At 47.5% G+C, this 27,723-nt stretch overlaps 11 protein-coding genes across 11 annotated transcripts; 5 read left to right on the top strand and 6 right to left on the bottom strand.

The window, feature by feature from the left end:
- Nucleotides 1-538: 538 nt before the first annotated feature.
- Nucleotides 539-1,491, top strand: COCSADRAFT_115247 (uncharacterized protein). Its single transcript, XM_007700777.1, has 2 exons — nucleotides 539-1,021; nucleotides 1,084-1,491. The coding sequence occupies exons 1-2, from the start codon at nucleotides 653-655 to the stop codon at nucleotides 1,222-1,224; spliced, it is 510 nt and encodes a 169-aa protein (XP_007698967.1). The 5' UTR covers nucleotides 539-652; the 3' UTR covers nucleotides 1,225-1,491.
- A 562-nt stretch (nucleotides 1,492-2,053) lies between these two features.
- On the top strand, nucleotides 2,054-2,961 carry COCSADRAFT_355374 (uncharacterized protein). Its single transcript, XM_007700776.1, has one exon. It carries the CDS (start codon nucleotides 2,093-2,095, stop codon nucleotides 2,954-2,956), a length of 864 nt encoding a protein of 287 aa, XP_007698966.1. The 5' UTR covers nucleotides 2,054-2,092; the 3' UTR covers nucleotides 2,957-2,961.
- Nucleotides 2,962-4,823: 1,862 nt separating this feature from the next.
- On the bottom strand, nucleotides 4,824-6,020 carry COCSADRAFT_140418 (uncharacterized protein; the record flags this gene model as incomplete). The annotated part of the gene is made up of 4 exons (XM_007700775.1): nucleotides 4,824-4,945; nucleotides 4,998-5,141; nucleotides 5,220-5,882; nucleotides 5,936-6,020. 4 exons carry the CDS (start codon nucleotides 6,018-6,020, stop codon nucleotides 4,824-4,826), a joined length of 1,014 nt encoding a protein of 337 aa, XP_007698965.1.
- Nucleotides 6,021-6,912: 892 nt separating this feature from the next.
- On the top strand, nucleotides 6,913-8,075 carry COCSADRAFT_198802 (uncharacterized protein; the record flags this gene model as incomplete). Its single annotated transcript, XM_007700774.1, has 2 exons — nucleotides 6,913-7,634; nucleotides 8,050-8,075. The coding sequence occupies exons 1-2, from the start codon at nucleotides 6,920-6,922 to the stop codon at nucleotides 8,073-8,075; spliced, it is 741 nt and encodes a 246-aa protein (XP_007698964.1). The 5' UTR covers nucleotides 6,913-6,919.
- A 776-nt stretch (nucleotides 8,076-8,851) lies between these two features.
- On the bottom strand, nucleotides 8,852-9,495 carry COCSADRAFT_86532 (uncharacterized protein; the record flags this gene model as incomplete). The annotated part of the gene is made up of 2 exons (XM_007700773.1): nucleotides 8,852-9,262; nucleotides 9,337-9,495. The coding sequence occupies 2 exons, from the start codon at nucleotides 9,493-9,495 to the stop codon at nucleotides 8,852-8,854; spliced, it is 570 nt and encodes a 189-aa protein (XP_007698963.1).
- Nucleotides 9,496-11,955: 2,460 nt separating this feature from the next.
- Nucleotides 11,956-12,522, top strand: COCSADRAFT_159529 (uncharacterized protein; the record flags this gene model as incomplete). The annotated part of the gene is made up of 1 exon (XM_007700772.1): nucleotides 11,956-12,522. One exon carries the CDS (start codon nucleotides 11,956-11,958, stop codon nucleotides 12,520-12,522), a length of 567 nt encoding a protein of 188 aa, XP_007698962.1.
- A 27-nt stretch (nucleotides 12,523-12,549) lies between these two features.
- On the bottom strand, nucleotides 12,550-17,573 carry COCSADRAFT_189620 (uncharacterized protein; the record flags this gene model as incomplete). Its single annotated transcript, XM_007700771.1, has 5 exons — nucleotides 12,550-14,637; nucleotides 14,684-16,944; nucleotides 16,990-17,185; nucleotides 17,232-17,248; nucleotides 17,294-17,573. The coding sequence occupies 5 exons, from the start codon at nucleotides 17,571-17,573 to the stop codon at nucleotides 12,640-12,642; spliced, it is 4,752 nt and encodes a 1,583-aa protein (XP_007698961.1). The 3' UTR covers nucleotides 12,550-12,639.
- A 2,114-nt stretch (nucleotides 17,574-19,687) lies between these two features.
- Nucleotides 19,688-20,176, bottom strand: COCSADRAFT_25525 (uncharacterized protein; the record flags this gene model as incomplete). The annotated part of the gene is made up of 1 exon (XM_007700084.1): nucleotides 19,688-20,176. The coding sequence occupies one exon, from the start codon at nucleotides 20,174-20,176 to the stop codon at nucleotides 19,688-19,690; it is 489 nt and encodes a 162-aa protein (XP_007698274.1).
- A 615-nt stretch (nucleotides 20,177-20,791) lies between these two features.
- Nucleotides 20,792-21,943, bottom strand: COCSADRAFT_159527 (uncharacterized protein; the record flags this gene model as incomplete). The annotated part of the gene is made up of 1 exon (XM_007700770.1): nucleotides 20,792-21,943. The coding sequence occupies one exon, from the start codon at nucleotides 21,941-21,943 to the stop codon at nucleotides 20,792-20,794; it is 1,152 nt and encodes a 383-aa protein (XP_007698960.1).
- Nucleotides 21,944-22,065: 122 nt separating this feature from the next.
- Nucleotides 22,066-23,803, bottom strand: COCSADRAFT_115231 (uncharacterized protein). Its single transcript, XM_007700769.1, has 2 exons — nucleotides 23,251-23,803; nucleotides 22,066-23,203 (listed from the first exon to the last, which is right to left on the bottom strand). The coding sequence occupies exons 1-2, from the start codon at nucleotides 23,607-23,609 to the stop codon at nucleotides 22,339-22,341; spliced, it is 1,224 nt and encodes a 407-aa protein (XP_007698959.1). The 5' UTR covers nucleotides 23,610-23,803; the 3' UTR covers nucleotides 22,066-22,338.
- A 208-nt stretch (nucleotides 23,804-24,011) lies between these two features.
- COCSADRAFT_35903 (uncharacterized protein) lies at nucleotides 24,012-27,598 on the top strand. Its single transcript, XM_007700238.1, has 3 exons — nucleotides 24,012-24,291; nucleotides 24,344-24,428; nucleotides 24,484-27,598. The coding sequence occupies exons 1-3, from the start codon at nucleotides 24,112-24,114 to the stop codon at nucleotides 27,285-27,287; spliced, it is 3,069 nt and encodes a 1,022-aa protein (XP_007698428.1). The 5' UTR covers nucleotides 24,012-24,111; the 3' UTR covers nucleotides 27,288-27,598.
- Nucleotides 27,599-27,723: the final 125 nt, after the last annotated feature.

Raw genomic sequence — 27,723 nt, 5'->3', positions numbered from 1 at the left:
CAACTTAAGCTAGGCCACTGTTACCTAAGTAGACTTTCTCTTTACGCGAGACAAAGTAGACTCTAAAGTTTGCCCCTGCAACTATAGAGCTACTCAAGATCCTACCCATATCCTCCTTAGCTGTACGCTATATAAGGAGGCTAGGATAAAGATGCAGGAGGCGAGCAAGGACCCCCTATCGCTAGCCTTCCTGCTAAACACGAGCGTAGGCATACAGGCTACTATTGCCTTTATTGAAGAAACTAGGGCTGCAACACAGGCCTGGCACAAAGGAAACCTCGAGAACTAGGGCAACACCTATACTAGGTGGCCTCGCCCTACACCCACCCTACCTCTCTCTTTTACCCGCAAGACCCCCTTCTACCTCCCTCTAGACTAGGCTACGAGCCTCACCTCGATTTAGATAGCCCCCTCCCCCACCTACACCAAAGTGATAGCACTACGTAGATACTTGCGGGCCTAGCCTGCACGTCTTATATAGCCCACCGGCTGAGACAGGACGTAAAACCAAAATAATAATAATAATAATAATAATAATCGCCCTTCTTCTCACACATCCACACACACATTCATCTCATCCTTCAACCCCAACAACTACTACACAAATCATCTTTTCCTGTATCTATCTTCTTAGGTGCCAAATTCTTACATCATGACTGTTGAAAAGGGAAACAAGATCTTCATCGCTGAGGGCGATATTGCCGCCAATCCTGCCACTGTAAACTGGCAGCAGAACCTCTCCCAGAAGTCCGACAACTATTACATGGCCGTCTTCACGAACAAGGACAAAAGTATTTATGGACCACAAATACCTGATAGATCACTTCTAATTCTTGGTGACACAGACGATGAGCAGAGCTACATCTTCATTCAGCAAGGCAAGCTCGACGCCTTGAAGGCCAAGTCTTCTGGTGATTCCTTCACAATCACGGTGGATGATTCCTTCCAGTACGGTCAAAAGAACAAGCAGGGAGAAGGACGTTTCCTGGTCTTCCACGACAAGTCTCGCAATCCGTTCCAGGTGAGCATTAGTAACAATAGTATTTCAAAAGTGAAGTTGTACTGACCTTGATTCACCTATAGTGGAGGTTTGTGTCAACCTTGTACTCCAAGTTGGGCAATGGCGCTCTCGCAATTATCAGTCTGGCCCCACTCCCTGGGGGTGTTAAGGATATCGCCAAGTACTTTTCCGGACTCATTGGCGATCCTCTTCACAACTTTTAGATGCGCTTAAGAGCGATCATCCGTACCGGCACTCTTTTAGATAACGGGGCCTTTTTCTCATCAACACATTCGTTTGTCAGTCAGAAATAGCAACATCTAAATCCGTTCCTTCTCTTCAAATACTCTACCATGAACGTGACCATTGCTACTGAAACATTGGAGTTAATTGACGGATATCTGGTCTTGTGAGTCAACGAGAATACATGACCTAAAGGGCATTGGGTGATTATTCTTGCCATTTGCGCTCGTCTTGATATTCTGTTTGAGATTTACTGCCGTGAAAGCTCACAAGATGGTTGAGAGAGTATTAAAATTACAGGCTAGATTGCAGTGGCCAATGATGGCAAATCGCACTGCACATTGAGCAAATCAAGATGCGTCGAAATCCGTCGCTGACCTGCTGGCGCTGCGACGTATTAATGATGTTCTCAAAACGCCACAGAGTCAGGGCAACGCGCATTAGCTTCTGCACAAACGAGCCCGGCCCACTGTGGCGTCGCCGTCAAGCGAGGCACTGCGGGTGTTAAACGGATCAAGGCGAAGTGGGTCCGAAAGTAGCTAGGTATGTCAGGCGCAACTGGTCTAGAACGGGTATACATACACGGCTTCAGCTAACTGCTAAGTCTAGATCGCAATTTCCTAAGCTACGACTCTAGACGACTTCTGCCGTTGTTTACAAAAGGTTAAAGCTTTAGTGCATGGGAATAAGTTACATTTCGTGCCATCAAGCAGCATGGCCTCCCAAGATCGTGGCATGACTGTCCAGCACTAGCGACCATTCTCCAGGTGATATTTTTTCTTTGACTATTAGAGATTTCGCTGTGATAAGCTATTTTGTACGAGCTAATATGTTTTAAAGGTTAGGAAGATGGCAGAAACGGATGACACCTTCACTGGCACGGAGCATCCATACCAAAAGCCCCATGGACTACAGATTGCATCAACTATCAATCTTCGTACAGACCCAAGATGTCGAGGGTTCTTTGAAGACTGCTTCCAGCAAGGTCAGATGGGATCCTGTGTTGCGAATGCAACCGCGGCTTGTTATCTCTTCGAGCTCCGCAAACACAATGTTCTCAACAGTATTCCTGGCGAGACAATCATTCCATCTCGACTCTTCATCTACTACAATGCTCGCATTGCGTTGTCTCAAAATATCGCAGACAGAGGGTGTTTCATCCGTCACGCATTCAGAAGTCTGGAAAAGTATGGAGTATGCTCGGAAGCTTCTTGGCCCTATGATAAACTCAGAACAAATGATAAGCCGCCCGATGCTTGCTTTCAAGAGGCACTCGAACACAAGATATCTACGCATGAGCGCTTGGATGTCCATCGTAACGCAAAAGGACCTGATTCAACCTTGGATATGGATGCGGATGGTGACATTGTCCTCGAAAATCTTCGATCTTGCCTCAGTGAATGTCGCCCGGTGGTTTTTAGTCTCACTTGGAAGATTGGGGATGCTGTGTGGGACAGGGACAGACCAAATGGCATGTGGCACATTCATGCGATGGCAAAGACGAGGCACTCCAAAGTGTCCCTGCCAAAAGCTGCACATGCTGTCATGGCTGTTGGTTATGATGACAATTCAAAGCATGTCCTTTGCCAAAATTCGATGGGTGTATCGAAATTTCTTTTTTGGATTCCCTATGATTGGATCACTGACTTTTATGCTACGAGCGATTTTTGGACGATGAAAATAAGCCTTCAAACCCCTACAAGAATTTCTTGAAAACTACTATCTGTTGTTTTGTTATCCTCTGCTATCCTTCCTCACCCTTGAAATTTGGTATCCATGCATCCATAGATAGCAGGGCCAGAAGGAACTGGTCTACAAGATAGTGTGATATAACTTGAGCTGTGTTTAATTTGTATGAGCTATCATTTTACCCAGATTGATACGTAGTTGTTTTACATTGCTGTAGGTTTAAATTGCTTCTACGAAACGTAGTTCTACACCAAAATCTCCAAGTTTCGCAGGAAAACCGCACAGACGGCTTCCAACAACAGACTCATTTACTTATTATAAATCAAGATAGCGTATTACACCCGGCTCTACGTAACACCAAAGAATCTCCCGGAAGCCCAAGGACGGGTCTAGTTTTGACACCGCTCACCGCTATGCACAGATGTCTATCCTATTATCGTACGTAAACCATTTCATACCAGCTTTGAAGCCACCTTGTCACTGCTGCAAGTCACCAAAAGCGTCACAATATGAAAGTGGGTCTACGAGTTACTGGTGGGCGGACTCGCCGATAGAGTTCGGCTTTTGCTAAGTGGCTGGCTAGATAGATACATGAAAGGCTAAGATCTGTATTTAACTAGACCTAATTACCTCCACTAACGTCCTCTGAATGCGTCATCCATGTGGGCCGCAGCGACTCTACAGCGGTCTGGATTACTCTTGCATGGACCCCGCAGCATCGCTTAGTAGCGCAAGGGTCGACCCGCATCCGTTAGTGCGCCACCACGTAGTGGCGTTCCTTATGAATATTGACAGCATTAGCGCAATAAGTAATTACAACGTGGCTGGCGTTGAGACTTGGCTATTTGACATGTTCTGGCGCCTAGGGAGTGTCGACAGGATTGACCCAAGTAACCAGAATGTGACTGGGGTTGACACGTGCATGTACTTGATAATTAATGCATTTTGAGAACCAGACTGATGAAAGCTATAATCATGTGGCTGGCGAAAGTACCATTTCTGTGCACTCAATGCGCCAAACCACGGGTATAAACTCGAGGCTGTTTAGCTGCCTGCAATTGTTGTCATTATGACAGCGTTGTATGTCGCGAAGGTGATTATACGCAACGCAGGGGCTCCCAGGATAGTGCCCGGACGGGTGGCTCGGCTTTTCAGCCTTTGATTGGTAGTTGGGTGACTGATTTGTTTGCACGGCATGATCCCAGAACGGCGACCAAGCGCATTGAGGGCTTCTGTACTTCCATGGCTTGCACTATTCTTCATCAAGCACGGTGTGCGAGGCAGGCACTGTGGTCCGAACAGTGCCTAGGTCGAATATCGATGTGTAGCCCCGTCATCATGAAGGAATGATGATATTCTGCCTTTGTTTACGCACTGTTTCTTTGTGTTACTTTTCGACCTCATTTGCGCATGTGGCTCGACCAGAGTCGGAGCCTGGGCGGTGAGCAGAGGCGTTGCATCTATTCTTCTATCAGTCTTTTGCGCTCCCAAAACGTCAGCAAAGAAAGGTATTCCAAAATTTCAAGTCTCGTGAATGTTTTAGATATACTGATCCTGTTCCTTGTAGTTGCAGTATAACATTGATGGTGGGTGTATCAAGTGTCGTATCACGAGCTGTCGATACCACGGATGAAGTGAGATGATTCTAACCTTGCTCCATGTCAACACTATCCCAAGTTGATCAAAACCGCCGAGGAAATGACAAAATATATTGAGAAATCTAGTTCTTGTTGCACTGTCGAGATTATAGACGCCGAAACTAGTCGGTGGCTATGTGCATGAGCGAGACTTTCATCGATGAAGAGCCTCCTACAATCTTGTGGAAAGAAGGTAGCATAGATACTACAATCAAGACTCTTATCTAGTTATTTGGTGGATTAGGCATTATATACTAGAACTTCTGCCCAACGAGTTTCTCGCTTAATACCCAAAGTCTTTCAGCATTGACAGGATCTACAGCGTAGGGCCTTGCGAAACTAAGCTGGCAATCCTCTAGAAACACACCCTTCGCACCTGAGACGTTGTTAGTAAAAGGATTCCGCGTCGATGCTGATAATTGTCATACAAGTCAAGGCCGGATCCAAAGCGGCAACCATCGTAGTTGACGCCCCTTCTTCAATACTAGGCTTGAGGTATTTAGCTCTCACAATATCCGGCACCTTTTTCGCTAGATCCTCCTGCATATCTCTGCCAAGCTCAGTTATAATGTCTGTTTTGTTCAAAGCAGTTAGAAAATATCATGGCAAGAAGGAGATGAAACTGAGGATCTGAAAGCACACTATCTTACTTCCGGGATGCACACTGTACGAAGCAATGCCTCTCTGGGCAAGACGCTTGTTCAATTCTACGCTGAACAGGATGTTTGCTGTCTTCGATTGCCCATACGCCAAGAATCCTAAGTAGCCTCCATTGGGCTTTTGCACCTCTGGCGGCCATTCTGCAAGCGTATCGGCCTCTTCGGGAGGGACAGGTTTCCCTTCACAGTTATAGTCATGGAACCTGAAGGGACTCGCTCTATGGCCATCAGAAGTCATATTAATGACCCGTGTTGCACCAGGCGGCGAAGACGTAGCAGCCTCCAAGAAACAGTCTAGGAGGAGATTGGTAAGGATGAAGGGTCCAATGTGGTTAGCGGCTAGCTGATACTCAATATTCTCAGGCGTGTGTTTTCGCTCGTAGATGTTCAACGCAGCATTGTTGACTAGAATATCAATGCGAGAGGTGTGTGACTTGATCTCTTCAGCTGCTTGACGGACGGCGGTTTGGGAGAGGAGATCTACAAGAACTGTTTTAACGTCCAAATCAGCGTTAACAGCCTTGATATCAGCAGCCACTTCATCCATCTTAGATTGCGTGCGTGATGCTAGGATAAGCATTCCTGGTTTATGTTTTGCGAATGCAAGCGCAATAGCTCCACCAAGCCCCAATCGAGATATTCCTGTAACGACCACTGTATTATATAGGTAAATATCTTGACTGGGAAATATAGCTGTGATAACTTACCAACGCGGTCCTTGATCTGTGCTGAAAAAGCGTCAGCCACCTCGCTTGCCTTAGTGTCCCGGTCAAAATGAGTGTGTGAAGTCATGTTTAGAATACTGCAGATCTTATCGAAAATTCAGAGAGTGAATCGTGTTCGAGTCTCACTGGATTGATAGTACGGGTTCAGAATGGATCTTAAAAGGAATTGCTTCAAAAAATTTAGTTAGGTGGCTTCCGGAAGCTAATTACCAATCGTTGCACAAGATTTGGCTTTACCGTTCTATTTCCGGACAAGATTAGGCCGATGTAGTTCTCGTAAGCAGAGAGCTATCTATACTAGCGTTACGTGACAAGGATACCAAGTAACTTTGAACACATAGTGATAGCATCAGTAGAAAGTGGGGCGGAGCGATTATTCCGCTGTCCGGGAAAATTGAACATAGAGTAACGCCGAACAATATCATTAGTTCGGTCGAATATTCGTCCGTAACTAACCCTTTCTGTTCGAACAAGGGCGACGTCGAACAAGGGCGACGTCGAACAAGGGCGACGTCGAATAATGGCGACGTCGTCCCCGGATAACGCCATCATTGTTAGATGGTAAGACTTCGGCATTCATCGGTTCACGCCTACGGCTAAGGACCACTGACTCGCTTGCAATTTGTCAAGCTGTCGAATCACGCTCTCGAGTGCGTAGAAGGAATTTAAACCACTTGATTCAGCGAAAGAGCTTAGTAAACTTACAAGGCTTTCTCGTTTAGGCATCTTTTCGTCTAGAGAGGGTTACGCGTTAGCCGAGACGATGTTGTAATCATCAAGTTTCGTGCTACAAAACTTGTTTCCGACGAGTCAGTGTTGCTCAATTGGTTTCAATAGGTCCTTACACAATACTCAAACCCTTGCCAAGTATAGCCCTCATCTGAAAGTCTGTTTGTCTATAAAGCTTGCAATGCAGCCTCAATGACCACAAGCTCCATCTCACCTCAAATCGAAAACTACTCCACCATGTTGAAAGGTACTCTCAGTCTATCGAACGATGCCATCCCGAACTACTCGCCGCCTTATCCAACCGGTCCATATGACAACGAATTCGAGGATATAAACACTACCGTGATTCAATATCGCGTTGCTGGATCTGAAATACGCCATCTTATTCCGGATATTATGGAGATTGAAGAGGAAACACTGATGACCTCTACGTTTGTTCATTATGGAAAAAGTTCTGTTGGGTCATACAATGAGTTCGTCCTCCAGGCAGAGGTCAGGTTCAACGGCCAAAAATACCACTACAGCATTATCCTTATCCTCGACAATGAATCCGCAATCTTTGCAGGTCGAGAGCTTTTTGGGATACCGAAGGTTTTCGGCAAGGTGGACATCAAGACATCCACTGGATCGCGCCTCTATCAGGGAACGGTAGAGAGACCCGTGGGCACACCAATTGTTCATTTCAATTTTATCCCAGAACGAAGAGTAGAAAGTGTTCCGAAAGATGATACATTGCACTTGGGTTTACGCAGCATTCCTTCCCTAGCAAATCCACAGACCGCGGCAATCAAAGAATTGGTGCCTTCATCGATGGAATGGCATGTCAAGTCTGCTTGGATCGGTAAAGGCAGCCTTGTTTTCACTCCTGGGACGTTGTTACATCCTTGGGCTGATTTGAAAATTCTGAGGTATGAAGGAGCCATCTTCTCCGAGATTCCGCGCGCCTTCCTGCGTCCCGGGAAGGAAGTCTTTCCGCTATGATATAGCAACTACAGCTGTATGTTAAATGTCACTTATGAGTAAATGTGTATAGAAGACATTTACTTAATTACATGTTTACGCAGAGGATAAACCTTGGGCAAAGTAGCCACATCTCTAGTGATGACTAAATCTTGTCGACCGCTTTAAATGGTTTAAGACATCTCATTTCCTTAACATGTGAACGAATTTAACGTGGACTTTCTTTCTCAGGCTTACTTATCGATCTATATATGTGTTGCAATTGTATCCTAGAATTGGGTTGTAAATGCAATATTTTGGTATCTACGGTATGGTGTAGTAGAGCCTAGAATTTTAGCTTCCTTCCCGAGACGAAACAGATCTTGCTGCCAATCTTGTTTATCTTCCGATTTACATGACGTGATTAGTGGTAAGGTTCAGCATTGTGTTGTAATCTAACATGATGTTGTTTTCCTAAGTTCCCGTAGTATGAAGTACCGAGTTCATTGAGCTGGCAAGATCAATTAGAAGCTGGGTGAACGATGACTCTCTAGGCTAAGCAATAATGGGTTAGAGGAGTGTTGGCCTGTGTCTTTGAAAACGATTGGGTGACTCGCCCATTAATCGCCGAACAGCTCTATTATCACCCCGGGAAATATTGATTTGTCTCAACCCCTCCAATCTCCATCTGTTTCGCCAAGGCTTTGAATTTTTGAAAACACTTCGAGCAGCAAAAAACTTGTCAGATGTCGGGTATAGCAACATTTCATCCTTGGTGAATTTCCAATATTTTTCCGTGATGAGGCCAGAATCACTTTCAAGACTTCTCCTACACCTATTCGCATTGACTCGTGCGAAGATATTCAGTGATGACGAAAGCGCCTTGATACAGAATGAAATTAAGAACATTCTGTATCGAAGACATTCCGATACCTGAGCCATAGAAAAAGCAGTTCATCGTTAAAATTGAAGCAGCTCGACTCTGTCATAGCGGTCATCGCATCATCAACCAGGATAGAGGTCTATCTCTCACTGACTATGAAAAAGCCACAATTATACACCGAGTAGTGGGAACCATTATCAAACTTGGTCCAGACGTCATGTTTCTTAGGGTAGGAACGCGCGTTTTCAATGCTATAAAGAGCCACATAACACAAGGATTGGTAAATAGTAGAGCAATTCGTCTTGGCTATGATGATACCTATGCAAAATTCTTGGTGAATACCTGATTCAAATATGTTGTGTATCGGCTGCAGGCATGAAAATGTCCAGTCCAAGCATAATCTCAAGGGGAAGTCCTTGCACCAGATCCGGATACTCACTCCAGAAAGTCTCCAGAAGGGTCCATTGGGAAATATCCGTAATCTTTCGTAAAAATTCATCGCTAAATTGCGGATCCTCATCATTCTTGCGACAGATGAAGTTCATCTCACCCCAATCCTTGATTCGAAGCGAACAGCAATAGAGACTAAGAACAGATTCCAAGTCGTGACGAAGACTATAACGAATGAGGTTGTCTCGCAGCTGCGGCCACGGAATGAGGTCGAAGTTGAGATAATGGCGCTCAACAAGCTGGAGTATAGTGGGGCGAAGTTCCTCGGGAAAGTGGCAAAAGCTCTCTTGGGAGGGCCAAACTAACCACTGTTAAAATATCAGCCAACCATATGATTGAGTTAAACCACAAAATCCTCAACCAAGGGCTGAGAAGCACTTACCCTCAAATAAAGGTAGGAAACATAAATAATACCAAATTTCTCCGGTGGGCGACAAGGAAGATGAACGATTATCGAATGTACAAAATTAGCAAGTGGGTTGCTTGAGCCCCCAAATAAGAGGTCTAGTGTCTTTGCGATTGGCGGACACACCAACTTCATGGCCGGGTCCGCTTGGAGCTGCGCAAGGAGTGGTAAAAATGACGCTGTGCGATCGAAGTGTTGGTGACTTCTGTTAGATTGAGACAAACTCCAAGCTGGTGCTCGGTTCCAATCAGGCGATGTTATTACCCTATTTAGAAGTTCCAAGGATACGACAGCGCTGTCTGGTAGGGAACAGGGTAGGACGTTGACCAAGGTCGATGGTGGTGTAAAGGGAACGAATGAAGTGGATGGTATAGGCGCATTGTTTGGGGGAGGGATTGCGCCTATAATCTCTTCAAAATTACTACTAGACAATTGAGCGGATGCCCCAAGCACGGCATCAGCCATCGTACACGAAATAACGATGCGCTCTTCGGTGTCGCTTGACACACGGCAGTTAGTGTCGCTAGCAAACGTATGGTCAGTTGGAGGTGACTGCACGCTTTTTGCATAGCTATAATGCTGCACGTTTGATATTGCAAGTTCCTTCTCCAGACTCTGGACTTTCGCTTCGAGACCAGCAACATACTCGCGCTCACGCTCACGTTTATTCTTCTGATTTTGTTTGTCTCGCTCTCTTTTCCGAATCAGGGCACCCGCTGAGCGTCGAGGGAGTTGGCGGGACTGCGGCGGGCGCGATGACAAAGTGGGTGTGCAAGCAACAGTACTGTCGTTCATTGTGCTAGCTCGTGGCATACCGGTGACCAGCGGTAATGGAGCCACAGCACAAGGAGGGTCTTGTATGGCACAACACGTAGCAAAGCTGCTGTGCAGTTGAGTTCAAAGAGAGAGCCGACCAGCTTGGAGTTTGGTGAATGCTTATAGGAGTCACGGGCCGAGGCGTGGATACCGTAAGTACCCGGACAAATGTCGGACCGTGGCACTCGTTGCCCCCCCCCCCAAAAAAAAACATCAAAACAAGCAACCTTCACCCACATTCAACACGACATAACCCCACCACCATGGATCCAATTCAAGGTGCGATTGGGTTGTGTGAAGAAGGTACATCTTCTTCTTATCGTGAAGTTGCAAAACGGGGGTTGGGATTTCCTGCACAACGCTAACGCGGAGGCATAAGGGCATGTTACGATCCAACCTTAGGAATAGGAGTGTCATGGCGTGGGCCCGTGACGTATAGATAATAGACGGTTATCTCGTTAAGTATTAACTACGCGCGAATATCAGTAGCTCTAATATTCTTATACTAGCCCTTTTAGCGTAGTGAGCGCGTTATAGTTGCGTGCGCAGTCTAATAGAGCTCGATCCGTTATACTAGTAAGAATATAAGAGTAGATAGATTTTATTATTTCTTCTAGTATAGTTAACTAAGATTATACTTTCATACTAATTACTTTTCTTTATAAGATTGATACCTGTTAGTTAACTAAATAGATTAGTAGTTAGTTATTAAACTTATTATCCTCTCTATAATTACGCTACTATACTATATCGCTAGATAACTACCTATGGGTTGACTGTTTATGTACTGTCCAGGAAGACGAAAGCACACGCGAGCAGATGAACCATATGGGCGATATGTACTCTGGTGCACATTTGACGATCATATCGGCAGATCCCTATGGCATGCTGCTGAGAACCACTGATATTTTTCGCAGCTCCAGGATAGATGACAAGGTAGAGGATCTCCACAATGATCTCTACAGATCCACGTAGGCCACCCGTGGCTGGACCCTCCAGGAGCAGATGCTCTCAAAAAGAGCTATTGTCTTCAGCCAGCATCACACGTTCTGGAAATGTCAGCAATGTACTTGGAGCGGAGATGGACCAAGCCCAGAAAAGACTACAAGGGGGAGTACTTCTTTCACGGCTTCACACTACGACAAAGCTACCAATATGTTATCCAGCTCTTACCCTGACTTCGATATATACACGGAATTGATCCGTCTATACAACAGCCGTGTTTTTACATACCCGCAAGATGTTCTCTCAGCGTTTTCAGGTGTCTTGTCAACCCTCGGACGCAACTTTCCTTCTGGATTCTTGTACGGCCTACCTCGTATTTATCTGGATACTGCACTTCTATGGCAAATATTCCACAGGGCTCATCGTAGAGTAGCAAGAGACGATGATGAAGGTACAATGACGGCAAAAACGCATCTGAACCCATGATCATAGTGTAGGTAGACTTGTCCCGTCGACTCATACCATCTGCGGACTCGATCTTCGTATTTTAACAAAGATTATCGTGGTTCTCAATTACCTGTTTGGAAAACGCAGAAGCTCGTACAGTAGTACTCTCTGCCCGAAGATATGCAACGCCAAGTGCCAGCAGATAGGCCTTTGATCCCTCAAGATGGAGCATTCACCCCCCTTTCCAGTCCCACACCGCTTAGTGCAAGCCCGCAATACGTTTCTATGCCTCAATATTCCTGGCCTTTCCTTTCCTGCTAGATATCATGTCTATCATTATACATCAAAGCTGTCTGTTATTCCGTTCCTGCTTCACAGGGATGGAAAATGGCAAAACGCAAGGCCAGATGGGGATCGATATTCAAGCTCCCATCATTCGCCAAAGGGCCACGCCTGCAGGACGCTTGCGACCTCATCTGTCTTGAAACCCAGGAAAGACTTTCTTCTGGTGTACTACGCAACGTGGAGAAGAATGAACCCAAGCTAGGCGACACAGTGGAGCTTATAGCCATATCTACAGGAACCATCAACCCCACCGGTGTTGAAGGCGACGAAGCTGACAAGCTGTATAAGCTGGATATGGAAGCATATGAAGGCGACGGCCCGTTATATGCAAGAACTTCCGAGTATCTAGGTCAATATGACAGTGGCGGTTCGATATTATCACCTGAAGCATGGAGTCTCATGCGATGCCAAACTAACGAAATCACAGAAGCTAAGAAAGAGACGGAATTATATGGCATAGAAGGCTCAGACGGAAGGGAGTACCACTTTTACAATGTACTATGGGTTGAGCGTAATAGAGAAATAGCATACCGGCGTGCGGCGGGACGTGTGCCGAAGGTAATCTGGGATGCAAATTGCACTCCGCCAACGAAGATCATCCTTGGTTAATCACGGACACTCGACAGACTGGAATATACCCGTATAGTTGAGTTTTCACACCCAGACCCGACAATAGATGGTTGCTACTATCGCGTGTAAGATCACTTCATGTACCGTTGATATCTTCTAATCATCAACTCCAATATTCTTCAGCCCACCTTGTCGTGTCCAGAACGTTTCCCATGCCTTCTGCCATCGCTCCTCCTTCAAGCCCTTCAGCCAGTCCTTCACTGACAAATCCTCCTCGCCATCAATCCTAATGATACCTTCCTTCACACCCTTCCATCCCTTCATAGGTGCCTTAATATACCGGTGATCTCTGCCGCAGTAGCTGTGCCATGGTTCCGCGATCTCTCCGCGCGTCTGCGCTAGTCGCTTGGCATGACATTCTTCGCACAGATCACAGTTGACACAGACCAAGCAATAATATATCGGCTTGACCCAGCTGCTCATGTCTGTTCCGCAACCTCCATCGCAGAACATTCCACTTCCACTAAGATCTTCGTCAAGCTTGTTCGAATCTGCTGCAGCAGAGTCCTGTTCCGACAAGGTAGATTCTTGTGTCTCTGCTGTCTGTTCTGGAGCTTCGGCAACTTCTGCAGAGTCTCTCCTTTTGGCAACTACTGAATCGGTAGTAGAGCCTCCCACAGTCTTGAGTTGGCCATCTACCAAACCAGTTTCTTCATTCTTCGTAGTTCCCACGTCAGGTACTGGGGTATTGTCGGATTCTGCAGTTTCAGTCGTAGAGGCGGTTTCCGCAACGGGTACAGTTTCCTCTACAGACTTATCTTCTGCGTCTTCTTCTGTACTGTCACCGTTAGAACCAGTTTCCGAACCATCAGTGTCAGTGTTTTGATAGTGTATGCTCCGGTCCAGTATCGAAAATTGCGCTGTGCAAGCAATCTTTGCGTCTCTTTCAAGACCGTCCATTGAGCCCAAGACCTTGGATAAGAGTCTCAGACTAGAAGAGTCGTTCCACGATACACTGTCCTCAAGGCCATTCATACAGGCAGAAAATAGGTCGTTCATGTGTTTCTGATACTCCTTTGCGGGGCCCATGATCCGGAGCATGTTTGCAAGCAGCATACCCACATGAGATTCCTGAAGGTCATCGTCTACATGAGCGCTCGGCAGAGTCCTCAAAGTTTCAATCAGAGCTTCCTTCTTCGTTGGATCTGAGCAGTTCTGGAATTCGTGGAACAAGATTTCAGCAAGCTTCAGTCGATGCTCCGTCTTCTTCTCGTTCATGGTCTCCTCGAACCAAGATTCAGGTTTTGGGTTCATGGCTAGGATTTCCTGGCGCAAAGCTTTGCCTTTCTCAATGTCACCCATCACGGGGTAGTACAGGCTCGCGATTGCGCCTCGGACGTTGAAAAGATAATAGCTCTCCTCAGGTAGAGTCTTTGCCATAGTATAGAGCCAGCCGAGGAGCAGATTAGTCTCGCCCGTCAACTTGGCTGCTCTTTGCATACGAGTAACCGCGTTATTGTCTACCCAACCCTCAAAACAATATTGAAACCAATTATTTCGCTCCTTTTCTGTCCATGTTTTCAGTTCTTTGATGAGTTTCGAACCATCGGGGTCATTTTCTTCTTTGAACAAAAGTGTGATGTCGTCAAGCCTCGCGCCAGGTAGGGGCGTTTCGCCTGAGAATCTTCTTGCTTCGTTGTAGATGCGAAGGCCGTCTTCAGTCTGTTTCATTTCTTCAAAGGCGCTAGCTTTAGCTGTCAATATATCCAATCGGATGTCAAGGAACTCAGTCTGTTGAACTTTGGTCAGTCCCTCTGAATCTGGGTCTGGCAACATGTCGTATGCTTGGTCGTAGTACTTGATCGCCTCCGAATGCTGATCGATCCACAAGTACTTTGGTGCAAGAAGGCGAAGTGTTTCGATCTTTTCTTGGTTGTCGCATTCCATACGCTCGACGGCCTGCTTAAGGTACGAAGCTCCTTCAGTCAACATCGCCTTCTGACGTTCTGCATCTGAATAACCGTATCCATAATCACACAATGTGGCGCCAATCGCTCTCAAAGTCTTATAATCCTCAGTGGGAACATCATACTGCGAAGTGACCTCGTGAATGAGTTTCAGTGGCTCATCGTCTGTTGTTTGTAGCCGATTGGCCTACATTCAATTAGAAACGTTGTGGTCATGAGACAAGAGCACTTACCAATCGAAGAGCAGCTTTGACGAATCGAAAGGTCTCAGGTATCCACCACTGACTTCTAGCATTCAACCAATTTTGAACATGTCCTTTTGCCAACAAAAGTAAGACATTATCCTTGTTAACACCACCCGCCCACGCTTTGACCTCACTATCCAAAGATCCATCTGCGAATGAGGATGCCTTTGCTGCCCAAATGAAGAGTGTATCGAACCATGCTGAAGGTGTGTCGTCTGCTCGCTCAGGGTAGAGATCTGCGTGCCTTGCTCTTTCTTCAAACAACTTTGCAACATTATTAGTGTTTTGCGTTATGCTGTACAACAAAGTTACCACTTGGCAAACCGTCGCATCCGTCGACTTCTCAACGTCCAGCTCCTTCAGATGCTCGTACCAATATTGGATTGCATACAGCGACAGCCCTGAGCTTGCTTGGTCTTCTGGATCTTTTGCTGCTTTAATCATAATGTCTGCACACATCTGTAGGATGGTGAGGTGTGCAGCAGAAGCAGGTGTCCGGAATTCTTCAGTGCCATCGGCCTCAACGCTCACGCTCTTGAAGTACTGTCGCAGGGAGCGATCTTGGAATGACAAAGGCGATTCTCGATATCCAAGTTCAAAAACAAAATCATCTTTCGTGTCGTCGGTGTCGTCATCTTCTTTGTCATCTTCTTTAGTATCCTCTTCTGTCTGCCGGGTTTGTGTAAGCTCAAGGATACGGGATGAGCGCCCAATAATTTCTTCCTCAATATCAAAGGAGTTGTCTGATAGCGTCAACTGCACCAAGTTTGAGGCTTCTGCCAGGCTGAGCGATCGTTTCGAAAAAGCCAGCCATGCAAAAAGCTTCTTCAGCGCTTGATATTGAGCATCAGACCGATTGTGGCGGCACTCGTCCAGAAGAAGTTTATAGAGATCATGGAGAGAGTCCGGCAGCTTTTCCAATTCTTCCAAGACGGCTCGCTCTCGGCCAATGTAGGAGAACCTTCGCAGCACATGCTCAGCGTAGAGCATACTGTCCGCTTGTTTGACGACCTTGCGAGTGATGGCTCTTTTCACAGCGTGGCTAAATTTTCGCACTCGTGGTAGTGAATGAAGGCGACTCTTGACCAGCGCCTTGATGTCCGGCCTTATCTCTTGCTTGGTGACATCGATGACGGGTGGATCGAAGAGTTGTATGATGGGTTTCTCTTCTGGCCTGCTCGTCAACAATACCGAAACGTTGGCGTTCTCGAACCTTAAGTCGGATAGAAACTGCGTCATGATGCCATTCTGCTGGATATGAGCCTCGTCTAGGCCGTCCAGAACAAGGAAAAGCCGACTATCAGACTTTTCTTTGCCCGGAAACATCGAAATGAAAAACCGTTCCCAAGTAGATATGTCTTCCGATTGTGCAGCATTGTCCCTGATATTTGCCGCTACCTGCTCTGCATACTTGTTGTTCGATTCGGCAATCTGAAGTGCGGCTGATGCAAAAGCATTCTGTACAGATTGCAGGTATGGGTGTTCCTCTTTGAAGTAGAAATAGGCAAAGCTATTCTTGTCATTTTTGAGTGCGCGTAGTCCTTGAACAGCCGAAAATGACAGAAAGGATTTGCCGATACCCTCACTGCCTTTTAGCCAAAGCAACGGACTTCCTCCTTCTGCCCAGGTCTTGAAGTTTGGGTGTTCATTCAGCCATTTCGCCGTGTGTTTGACTTGAGAATCTCGCATATCTTCGTCTTGTGCTAAGTTCTCCCGGTGGGCGTCGGTCCATGATGGGAAAGTCGTGTAATTTTCTGTGAGAAACTTTTTAATCTCTCGGAGTGCCTGAAACTTGCGATCACCGCTGTCGCCCTTTGACTTTCCACTTTGCTTCTTCTTCTCGTCGTGTTCTGGCGTCTTTCCCAGTTTCTCGACTGATTTTTGGAGCTGAAGAAGCAGAGCATGACTTTCATTCTGCTTCGTTTGGACTGCAACAAATCCTTCACTGACTACGACTTCTAGCTTCAAACTGCTCATGTAGAGCTGCTGAACATCTTGTCCCAAGCTTGAACGGAAAGAACGCAGCTTTTCATCGAGCTCATCGAGCTTGGCAGCGTTTGCTGATGTGTCTTCTTGTACCGCATTGAGTTTGTCATTTCCTGTTTTCACCTCATCCTGAACGGTTCTGATAGAGCTGTAAGTTTCATATCCAACAGTTTGATTAAGCTCATCGATCGACGCTTGCATAGCAGCGAATGCAGCCAGCAGCTCTTGGTCTTCCATATTCCAGAGCGCATTGAGCCATTGTGCTACGAGTCATCAGTTTGGTCCACTAGAGGAGTCGTAGTCCTTACAGAAACGTTTCTTTTTAACCAGATATCGCACCCTGCCACATACAGATAATTGCATAGAGAATACTCGGACAACAGCGATAGCAAGTGGTCCAGATTCTGCTCGTTGTTCAAGAAGGGATAGCCGCTCAAAGAACCGACCTGAATACTCAAAGAACGATTCAACCCGATCGTAGTCAGCTTTCACTCCAGCAAAAGCCTGCTTTCATCAGTCTAAGATTACATCACAATGCAATGATACTTACTGATATCAAGCGGCTTGCTGCCGTAAATACAAGTCCTACTGGCATGGCTGGTGGAAACGCACCTGCCGCAGAACCAATTGCAGCAATGCCGTCAATACATTTCTGCATGTCTCCAAGTGAATTGCCGATAACTGAACGGAACTTTGATGTTTTGCTTCCATCGTGGCGAAACCCTTTGAATCTCTCCATGCCATCATCCAGACTTTTCATCGCTCCATCCAAACTTTGTGCACCCATGGACGAGAGATCTTCGCCGGTTCGTGCATTGTAGTCGCTTATGGCCTGTGTCCACAGCCGACCAAGGTCGGTAGATGTGCTTTGTTTTGCCGTCTGAGTCTCCATGCTGCTTCAGTGTATACCGCAACTGGGTACGTGATAAGAAAGCCGGAGACTTGTTTGAAGTGGCAGGAGTTATGCGTGCGGGATTGGTATAGGGTGTGGGGTATTACATGAACCTTTATAATCACGCTTTGATTGATGTTTGAGCGGAACTTGAAATTGAAGGCTCTGAGAGAACGATTCAGCCTTGTGATGCATGGCGTTGAGGTGCGACTAGGGTTCCTCGAACGGTCGAATGCTAATGCAGGTCTAGAGCTTGAGATGCTCTATTTTGGTAATTGGGGCCGGAATCTTTTCTCGCTATTGGTGGATCGAGTCACGCGCTCGATCTTTAGGACCATTTGCCGTTCTGGCTATTGGGGGCCAGAACAAGAGTTTTTCATTGGTTAATTGATGCGCACCCACAACACACCGAAGCGTAGATGTGGGAGTCAAGACTTGAACATTTAAAACTCAGAAGAGCACATTGTCGCGATGCAAAAGGTAACAAAAGGTAGCACATTCTAGCTCATGCGACAGTGCCGAGCATTTGTGTAGAGGATGAGGAGTTATGCAACGTTCTTTGTTCTATGCTCAGTTGGAGCTGGGTGCTTAACACATCGAAGTCGCTTATTACTCAACACATTCCTACGTAATCATACGTCGTCTTTACTTTCGCGGCTTGATTTCGCGAGTTCCCCTTACTGTATGCACTAAGAGTAGGGGCCAATATGTGTCGTTCTGCATGTCAGACCCATTGTGTGGTCCATTTCTACGAGTTCTCATCCTTATTTGCTGTAGTTGAATTGTAATCAAAGCCACAAGGTTAGGCCTCTGCTATGATCGGGAGGATCCATGCACAGTGAGAACTTCAGTATGATTCCGAGCGCATGACAAAAAGTTGCATGTGTGGCTGCTCTGCAGGAAATGGTCAGCATAATGACAACGCCTCCAACATCTCATGAGCGGGATGCGTTCGACTCATGGCCAGGTCTCAATCTTATCGCGCCAATGCATTGGGCAAAGTTTATGAGAATGTACCTAGGTAGCATGTTACTAAGGCTATGAACAAAAACGGGATGCTAAATAGTACTTTCAGTCCACATAAGGCTCCCAAATTTGCACAGATGAGCTTGACATACCTAAAATGTCCCGTTTGTAATTACTACCCATCTCTCGTCTGAAGCAGCCGTAGGATTGTCTTGAGCGGCTATCAGTTTCGGCAATCTCTTCACTCCCCACTGTAGAGCACGGGAAACAAAGATATTTTCCAACAAAGATGCATATCAAATTTCCCTCCAGATTTCCCATAGTCGAACTGCTAGATCAGGCTGAAATTTATGGCTTAACTAAGATCTTGCAACCACTATATTCGGAAAACAAGTTGTGAAAACTCGAGATTATATGCGGAAAATGAAGCGCCTACAGAAATCAAGCTTTGAACTAAGAAGGATGCTCACTACTCAAATGCCACAACGAACAGATGCACTTTGTGGAGAATATTGGCTTTGAAATATCGACTTGATGGTTATATCATACTCCTCATGGCGTTGTTGACATGATGAGCAGAACCAAGGCCTACACAAGTGCTTCAGATCCAACTTAATCAGCCGCTCAGCCCGCTTCATCCACTTGATGCAATGTGACACATAAACAGTCTTCAATTTTCGGCCGCACCTTTCGTGTTGCTTAATCCGTAATTTGGGATCTTTGGCAAACCCAATCTTCAAAAGAGCATTTTCCGAGTCGCGAAGGATCTAGATATAACCCTGCTCGTCATATGGCGTTAGTCTTGATGTGGCAACCCGCGATAACTCGACATCTAATAGCTGGGTAGTGCTACGATCAATCTCCTGGGCTTGCCTTTTTTGGGCATGATTCAAGTTATCATGTTTCGCATCCAGCGCGCCGCTTGCGGTATTTCTTTCCAGCTTGCTCGCCACGAGATATTTTACCCAATTTAGGAGTCCGCGATGGTTTTCGCTTCTACCTCTCTCCTGTATTTGTAACATTCTGCATTTGACGCAATTGTCTTCATGATTCTTCTTGTCTCCTTGCCTCGTGTATTGTCTCCCACAATGGGCCAAGTACTTCCGTGATCCAGGACTATGGTTCCTGTTTCTTGAATATTGATGAGCTTACTCTACATCCTTATGTTCATTAGTGTTATTTCTGGGCGATGTTCTATTGATCGTTTTGCAAGTTAACGGGAGTTGAATTATAGCTCTTTTGTTAAGAGTTTGTAACGATTTCTCCATAGTTGACAAAAACCTAGAGGTACCCTTATCGTTCTTGACCTTACCCACAACCGTACTTATTGGGGTTGTTGTGTTTGAGCATGTTTGCGTATAGGAAGTTGTTGCAAGAAATCTTTGAGGTTCCCAGAAGGAGCGACGACAAGCATCTATACTTTTTATCACACTGTTGACAATAGCATGATTGGGCGAAGTAGAAGTAGAAGACAACCGACGAGCTGCACGTCCGAACGAAAGTGTAGTGAGATATGCGCTGACATGTTGCAATATTAGAGTTGTTTGAAGGTGCCGCTGTTGGTGCACTGAAAAGCCGCATTCCGCTGCATGGTCAGGCATGCGCCCTACAGTGCGCAAATGATGCGCCAGCGACATATTTGAGTTGATATAGCGCCGAGCTACTCACAAAATCTTGTTGAGTTACTCGCCAGGAAATAGCGGTACAATGAGGGGTTGTGCGGCTTGGTAGTCAGATACTGCCGATGGCCGCTGTTTGCTTGGATTGTTGTTTATGTAGGATTTGGGCAACAGTTTATAGAGTAAAGGGACGGACGACAATAGAAAGGGCTGAGACATATGATGGGCATCATGGCTTTGTTTACGCATGCACCGAGGTGTTCGTGACTTGATTCACAAGTTCAAAGACAAAGCCAACGCCATCGACGTGAAGATACAACACACCCAATCGTTTCCAGTGCTTCCTTCCTAGTACACATACGGTTTTCATGCTTGAATCCAATTCCATGTAATTCATCATGGATTCATTAAATCCTTTGGAAAGGATGTGGCCTAAGATGGATGTTGTGAGTGTGGCGCGGAAGTGGTCTGAGTGGATCAAGCGGAAATCACATGTGCAAATGGAGAGTTCGGAGTGTGGGAGCTCAGGCCAGGAATGGTAGATATACTGGAGAGGGCTATACAGCCTATATAAGGTCCGATGAGCTTAGTTTACGTGTGATTCTTCAAATCCGTATCTTCTTTACTGTATCCTTAGATCAACCGGTGTAGCAATTCCCTTCCCTCAATCAACCTCTCCAAGTTCTCTACCGTCTCTTCGTACCACACCGTCAACGTTCCTTCTTCGACATAACCCATATGCGGCGTCAAAAGAACCCTGCTATTCCCCTTTCTATCCCAGTCCACGTTGCGCCAGGGGCTATCCGCCGGGAGTGGCTCAATATCGAACACGTCGAGGGCTGCACCGCGAATCCGCCCATCCTGCAATGTATCCAGCAGTGCAGCTTCGTCGATAAGGGGTGCCCGGGATGTATTGACTAGGAAGGCAGAAGGTTTCATAGACGCTAGTTCGCGTGCAGCTACGATACCTCTTGAGCGGTCGCTGAGTACGTAGTGGAGTGATACTACGTCTGCTGTTTGAAACAGCTCTTCCTTGCTGACCACTTGAAAGGTCTTTTCATCCTCGGCAAGCATGCCTGCGCCTCTTATTGGTAACCCGTATTCCTGCGCTAATGCATCGGCTTTGTCTTGTGTCAAGTTCGCACTCCAGCAAATGATGCGCATGCCAAAGGCGAGAACACCCACTCTAGCGACGTGAGCACCAATTCTACCCAGCCCAACGAGCCCGAGAGTTTTGCCTTGTAGGCCGACTGCCAATTCCGTCTGCCAGCCTGCAGGTCCGCCTTTTCCTTTTACAACTGCGTCATCAGCAGCAATGTTACGTGCAAGTCCGAGGATAAGTGCCCAGACGTGTTGCGTAGTAGGATGTCCGCCTCCTTGCTTGGTTGGTAGCGATCGCGGCGACTGGACGCTGCCCTTGCCGTCCGTTCTTCCTTTGCCAGGCGCGACGTAAACACTTATTCCCAGCTCTTTCATCGTATTCAGATCCCAGGACTCAAACTTACCGCCAGTCGCAAATATAAGCTTTAAATTGGGCAATTGACGCAGTAGCTCGCCCGGAAAAGCGGTGCGTTCACGTAGCGTTGATAGAACGGCAAATGGTTTCAGTCGATTAACAAGGGCTTTGCGGTCTTCATCCGAAGTCCTGGGGTGTAAATATGACGGTAGCGTGTCGTTAAAGACTGTGATTTCAACTTTGGATGGATTAATGTGATCGAAGTGCTTGGATGCTATGCCATGGTAGTCATCGAGCACGGCGAGGTTGATTGGCGACTGTGAGTCCATGGTCATGAATTTGAGGTTCAAAAAAGCCTATCTGGAGGATACTTGGATGTGGGATAGACAGCAAAGGCTGCGGAGATACAGGGAGGAAATCTATCCGAGGCGTTGACGCATAGCTAGTACTTCGGCACTTGTCTCGGATCCGACTGAGGGGCTTAAACTTCTATTTGTGAATGACATGCTAAACCGGCTGATTCAGCGTATGAAAACCGAATATGAAGCCTAACGCCCATGCAGTTATCCCAGACTATGTTAGTATCATTGATTTATCTGTAATTCAGTAAATTGTGATGCGAGATCTGCCTATATACAAATATGAACACCTAGTCTATCTGTCTAAAATTCTCCTCTGGGTATCTTATGCAAGATGCTGCGCAATTCTACAATTAACATGTTCTTCATGACAACAGGATACGTGCATCCTCATGATTGATCATAACCTCCTCGTTCTCGAAAGAATACTTCCGGCGTACGATTTCAAACACGATGAGTCCAGCAGCTGTACTGGGCGTTTGCTTTATTGTACTCATGAAGAAGTCGCGGTAGAGGTAGTTTCTCCACCCTCCAGCACGTTTGGCTAGAACCTGGCATTGCGCAAATGTCTCTTCATAGGCATGGTAATATCTTCGGACAATGTGCGAGGGCTTGTTGTCCTGATGAGCCTGAAAATCGAGAGCCTCAAGTCGGCGATAGTGAACGTCCTGGATTTCCATCAGGGGGTGTTGGATGAGCTGAGATGTTACTGATGCTGAGATGCCGGCCAAGAGCAAGAACATGGGCTCCAGCATGTAATGTGGCCGTATAACTGGACGATCATCGTAGTCTTCCTGCAGATAGGGAATAGAGCTTTCCAGTAGCGTGTCACGACTTCGGCTGCCGTAGTAATGTGAAACGAATTCGAGGTATGCCTGGCTTTTGACAGTCTCAAAGGTGCCGAAGAAGACTGCTGCGCCAAAAGCGTCTTTGATGAAGCTCAGGGTCCAGCCAGCAAAGATGCCCTGCAACCCGATTGAGCGTAGCTTGTAGCCTGCGTAGTGCCACATGGTCTTGTGTTTGCCTTCGAGGATGTCGGCGGTGCGGAAGCGGGTTTGGAGGGCGTCGAATGGAGCGGCGAATACTGATTGAATACCACCACCAATCAATCCTGCGGTGAAGGTGACAGACGGAGGTGGAGGAGGGTATACACGCTTGGTCTGGTACGAGGATGGCTCGTGGAGGGCTGACAGGCTGTGAAGATATGTCGTGTACAGAACTGCACCAATGCTGCATAGTGTTAGGCACTGTGTGGGTCAGACGCTGATTATACATACCATGTATTCGCCATAAGCGGCGGCAGTACCTGCTTGGGTATGAAACCCCATCCTTCGGTGCGTATGGCATGTGCGAGTACAGCAGGCGTGGTCATTCTCCACGACCACTTTGCATCGGCCATGACATGTGGGTTGATGGCTCTGGCATAGCCCATGTAGTCGATCCTGCCCCTGAAAAAGGCCTTTACAGGCGCTCTGAAGTAAAAGGCGACCATCCTGGCGGCGACGGCTCGCATGCCCGCAGCCTGGACGCCCGTAGCTGGTGCCTTGTTGGGTGCTTGCGGGGTGTCAGGGGCGCCATCATTGGGGCCATCACTGCGGACAGAGACTCCAGCGCGGACACTGGAGCCGGCTGTCATTGCATAGCATGGGAGGTGAGAGAATGTAGGGGGTGCATGCGAGGGCGTTGGCAGGCTATATAGGCAAGGTGAAGGCGCTCCGCGTGCGAGGGTCACAAGCGGGCTAGCGACTTGGGAATACTGGGTGGAAGTGTACCGATTGGCGAGCTGGGCAAAACAAAAAGAAACGGGGGACCAGTTCAGAGGGCGATGGTGTTGTTATACTGGTTGATAATTTGCATCTGCATGCCCGGGATGTGGGGCTGCAGTTTAGCTCTGGGGGGTATTAGTGTATACAGCTATAGTGAAGGTAGTAGGCCGCTAGGCCGCTTCGGGAGTTGAGAGGTTGCGCACAGGCCCGAGGCAGCGCGTGGAAGCCCTCGCGTCGTTGTCGCCGTCAAGGCCTTCGCGACTTTTCCCATCAGCGCCGTCTCTCTTCCCCTCTCCCTTTCCCTCTCTCTCAACTCCCTCTTACCCGTCCCCGCCAACCCATCTGGAGGTTTCATCCCACGCACCTTCAACCATGGCGGACGACATCGTCATCGACAAGGCTCTCTTCCACGAGCGCCTCAACAACCTTGTCACCAAGTGGAAGGCCGACAAGCGCTCAGGTGACCAGGTTTTCCAGGGCGCAGGCTCAATCGCGACGCTGGTCGGCAAGGCGAGCGAGCCTGGCATTTACCAGAAGCCCGCCGCTTTCCAGGTAAGTTTGCGCATGCCTTGTTCGCGCATCTGGCGAGCTGACAAGCACATAGTTGTGGTTGCTAGGCTACGAATTCCCTGCCACGCTCTTCGTCATCACCCCCGACCTCGTCCAGATTGTGACAACCAAGAAGAAGGGTGAGTCACGTGCGGCTGCCTAAACTACAGCATTGTGCTAATGTCACTGATTCAGCTGCCTACCTTGAGCCGCTCAAAGGCGGAAAAGTGCCCGTCGAAATCTTGGTGCGCGGCAAGGACGCCGAGGAGAACAAGAAGCAGTTCCAGACATGCATAGACACAATCAAAAAGGCCGGCAAGAAGGTCGCAGTCATGAAGAAGGACAATGCCAACAACGCCTTTGCCAGCGAGTGGAAAGCCGCCTTTGACGAGGCTGCGTTCAAGGAAGAGGACCAGGTCGATCTTGCCTCCATCTTATCCAATGCCGCCCTGTCTGTCAAGGACGAGAAGGAGCTGAGGACCATCCGCGATGCTGCGCGAGCCTCGAGCGCCCTTATGACCAACTACTTTGTCGAAGAAATGTCCGACATCCTCGACTCCGAGAAGAAGATTTCCCATCGCGCCCTTGCCGACAAAGTCGCCAACAAGATTGACGATGCCAAGTTTTTCGAGAAGCAGAAGGTGTCCAAGACATTTGACTCGCTGCAGCTAGATTGGTGCCTGCAGCCCACCATCCAGAGTGGTGGCTCCTACGACTTGAAGTTTGCGGCCGAGCCCGACGAGAACAACTTGCACGCTGGCGTCATCATTTCTGTTCTTGGTCTGCGCTACCAGACATATGGTGCCATGGTTGGTCGAACATACATGGTCGGCCCCAACAAGGAGCAAGAGAATGCATACAAGCTACTTTTGGCCATTCATGACTTGGTCATCAAGTCTCTCCGCGATGGCGTCGTGGCCAAGGATGTTTACAACAAAGCGCTTGCCATGCTCAAGTCGAAGAAGCCAGAGTGGGAGAAGCACTTCCCCAAGAACCTTGGTTATGGTATCGGTGTCGAGAACAAGGACTCCTCACTTCTTCTGAGCGGCAAGAACACCCGTGTACTGAAGGATGGCATGACTCTTGTTGTTCAGACTGGCTTCTCAGACCTTGAGAACAGCAAGCCACAGGACAAGAAGAGCAAAAGCTACTCGCTCGTGCTAGTTGACACGGTTCGTGTTGGACAGGGTGAATGCGCCGTCTTCACCAAGGATACCACGTCGGACCTGGATGCCGTCTCGTTCTTTTTTGACGAGGAAGAGGAAGAAGCCAAGCCTAAGGCGAAGAAGGAACGCCCTGCCATTGCCCAGACCAATATCACAAAGACCCGAACGCGCCACGAGCGAACCACGAACCAAGATGCTGAAAAAGAGGAGCAACGGCGACAGCATCAAAAGGAGCTACATGCTAAGAAGCAGGCCGAGGGTCTTGAGCAGTACAGCGAGGGTGCAAAGTCGCTAAATGGCACTGAAGAAAAGAAGTTCAAGAAGTTTGAGTCGTACAAGCGTGACAACCAGCTTCCCAGCTCAGTGGCTAATCTGGAGATCGTCGTCGATAAGAAGAACCTTACAGTTCTCTTGCCCATTATGGGCCGACCAGTACCCTTCCACATCCACACCATCAAGAACGCATCACATACCCCCGAAGCAGACTTTACCTCTCTTCGAATCAACTTCCTCTCCCCTGGCCAAGGTGTAGGCCGAAAAGATGACCAACCTTTTGAGGACCCCAACGCACACTTCATTCGCAGTTTGACATTCAAATCGCATGACGTCGATCGCATCGACCAGATTACCAAGGACATCACTGAGCTGAAGAAGGAGGTTGTTCGACGTGAGACTGAAAAGAAGCAGATGGAGGACGTTGTTGAGCAGGACAAGCTCATTCCCCTCAAGTCGCGCAAGCCCCACATGCTCGATCTCATCTTCATCCGCCCAGCACTTGACGGAAAGCGTATTCCTGGTAGCGTTGAAATTCACCAAAACGGTCTACGCTACGTCCATGGCAACGGAACTGCCAAGATCGACGTGCTCTTTAGCAACATGAAGCACCTGTTCTTCCAGCCCTCGCAACACGAGCTGATTGTCATCATCCATGTCCATCTCAAGAACCCCATTATGCTTGGTAAGAAGAAGACCAAGGATGTGCAGTTTGTCAGAGAAGCCACAGAGATGCAGTTCGACGAGACGGGCAACCGTAAGCGCCGCCACAAGTTTGGTGACGAAGAAGAGTTTGAACAAGAACAGGAGGAGCGTAGGCGACGTGCTGCTCTCGACAAGGAGTTCAAGAACTTTGCCGAGAAGATTGCCGATGCTGCACGCAACGAGAACGTCAGCGTTGATATCCCATACCGTGAGCTTGGCTTCAACGGTGTACCGTCGCGATCTTCCGTTCTTGTGCAACCGACAACCGACTGCTTGGTTCAGCTTACTGAGCCTCCCTTTACATGTCTTACCCTTTCGGAAATTGAGATCGTGCATCTTGAACGTGTGCAGTTTGGTCTCAAGAACTTTGACATGGTTGTTGTGTTCAAGGACTACAACCGCCCGCCCGTACACATCAACACGATTCCTGTTGAATCGCTGGACCCGGTCAAGGACTGGCTGGACTCTGTCGATATTCCGTTTACCGAGGGACCTTTGAACCTCAACTGGGCCACCATCATGAAGACTGTGACGTCTGACCCGCACCAGTTCTTTGCTGACGGTGGATGGTCGTTCCTCTCGACCGAGACTGACGACGAAGGCGATGGTGACGAAGAAGAAGAGTCTGCGTTTGAGGTGTCAGAGTCTGAGCTGGCCATTTCCGACGAATCGTCTGATGAGAGCGACTTTGACGAGAATGCGTCAGATGAGATGAGCGACGAGGGGTCGGAAGAGGAGTTTTCCGAGGGCGAGAGCTGGGACGAGCTGGACAAGAAGGCAGCCAAGAAGGACAAGGAGGCTGCGCTAGATGATGATGACGACGATGACAGCAAGGGCAAGAAGAGGAAGAGGTAGATTGGTTGATCCCTTGGCCGATCCCCTTTTGTTTCTTACTATTCTTTTCCTTTCTATAATCCGGTCTCATTTTCTTTATCAAATCCAGTTCATGTAAGAGTAGGTTTGGGTGCTGGTGAGCGAATCATGTTTTCCAAAGTGGTGCTGGTTGCGAGCGGGGGAGAAAGAGAGATATTTGAAAAAGTGATACCGCTTCCTTTCTTTCACAATTTCAAAGATAGGTCAAGTTAATGAAGATATTTTGCGAAACAATTCTCAGCCCATGATTATCGAGTAGTACTATGCTCTATTCTATCCAACATACCAGTTTATTCCACTTTTGAAGCAACAAAAACTACATGCCCATTCATACTGCGTTACAAAACAAGCCAACGTTAGAAATCATGAGTCTTTGCTATTGATATTACCCAAGGCCGTATTGTCATGTCTTTTATCT

This window comes from Bipolaris sorokiniana (assembly GCF_000338995.1).
Source record: "Bipolaris sorokiniana ND90Pr unplaced genomic scaffold COCSAscaffold_5, whole genome shotgun sequence".
Taxonomy (NCBI): domain Eukaryota; kingdom Fungi; phylum Ascomycota; class Dothideomycetes; order Pleosporales; family Pleosporaceae; genus Bipolaris; species Bipolaris sorokiniana.
Note: the sequence above shows the minus strand (reverse complement) of the source record. Positions and strands in the feature narration are given on the sequence as shown.

Coding starts and splice junctions, on each gene's coding strand:
- COCSADRAFT_115247 (XM_007700777.1), top strand. CDS start 653: ATGACTGTTGAAAAGGGAAACAAGATCTTCATCGCTGAGGGCGATATT. Junction 1,022..1,083: donor AGTCTCGCAATCCGTTCCAG/GTGAGCATTAGT, acceptor ATTCACCTATAG/TGGAGGTTTGTGTCAACCTT.
- COCSADRAFT_355374 (XM_007700776.1), top strand. CDS start 2,093: ATGGCAGAAACGGATGACACCTTCACTGGCACGGAGCATCCATACCAA.
- COCSADRAFT_115231 (XM_007700769.1), bottom strand. CDS start 23,609: ATGACAGCCGGCTCCAGTGTCCGCGCTGGAGTCTCTGTCCGCAGTGAT. Junction 23,204..23,250: donor CCGCTTATGGCGAATACATG/GTATGTATAATC, acceptor AACACTATGCAG/CATTGGTGCAGTTCTGTACA.
- COCSADRAFT_35903 (XM_007700238.1), top strand. CDS start 24,112: ATGGCGGACGACATCGTCATCGACAAGGCTCTCTTCCACGAGCGCCTC. Junction 24,292..24,343: donor AGAAGCCCGCCGCTTTCCAG/GTAAGTTTGCGC, acceptor ACAAGCACATAG/TTGTGGTTGCTAGGCTACGA. Junction 24,429..24,483: donor TGTGACAACCAAGAAGAAGG/GTGAGTCACGTG, acceptor TCACTGATTCAG/CTGCCTACCTTGAGCCGCTC.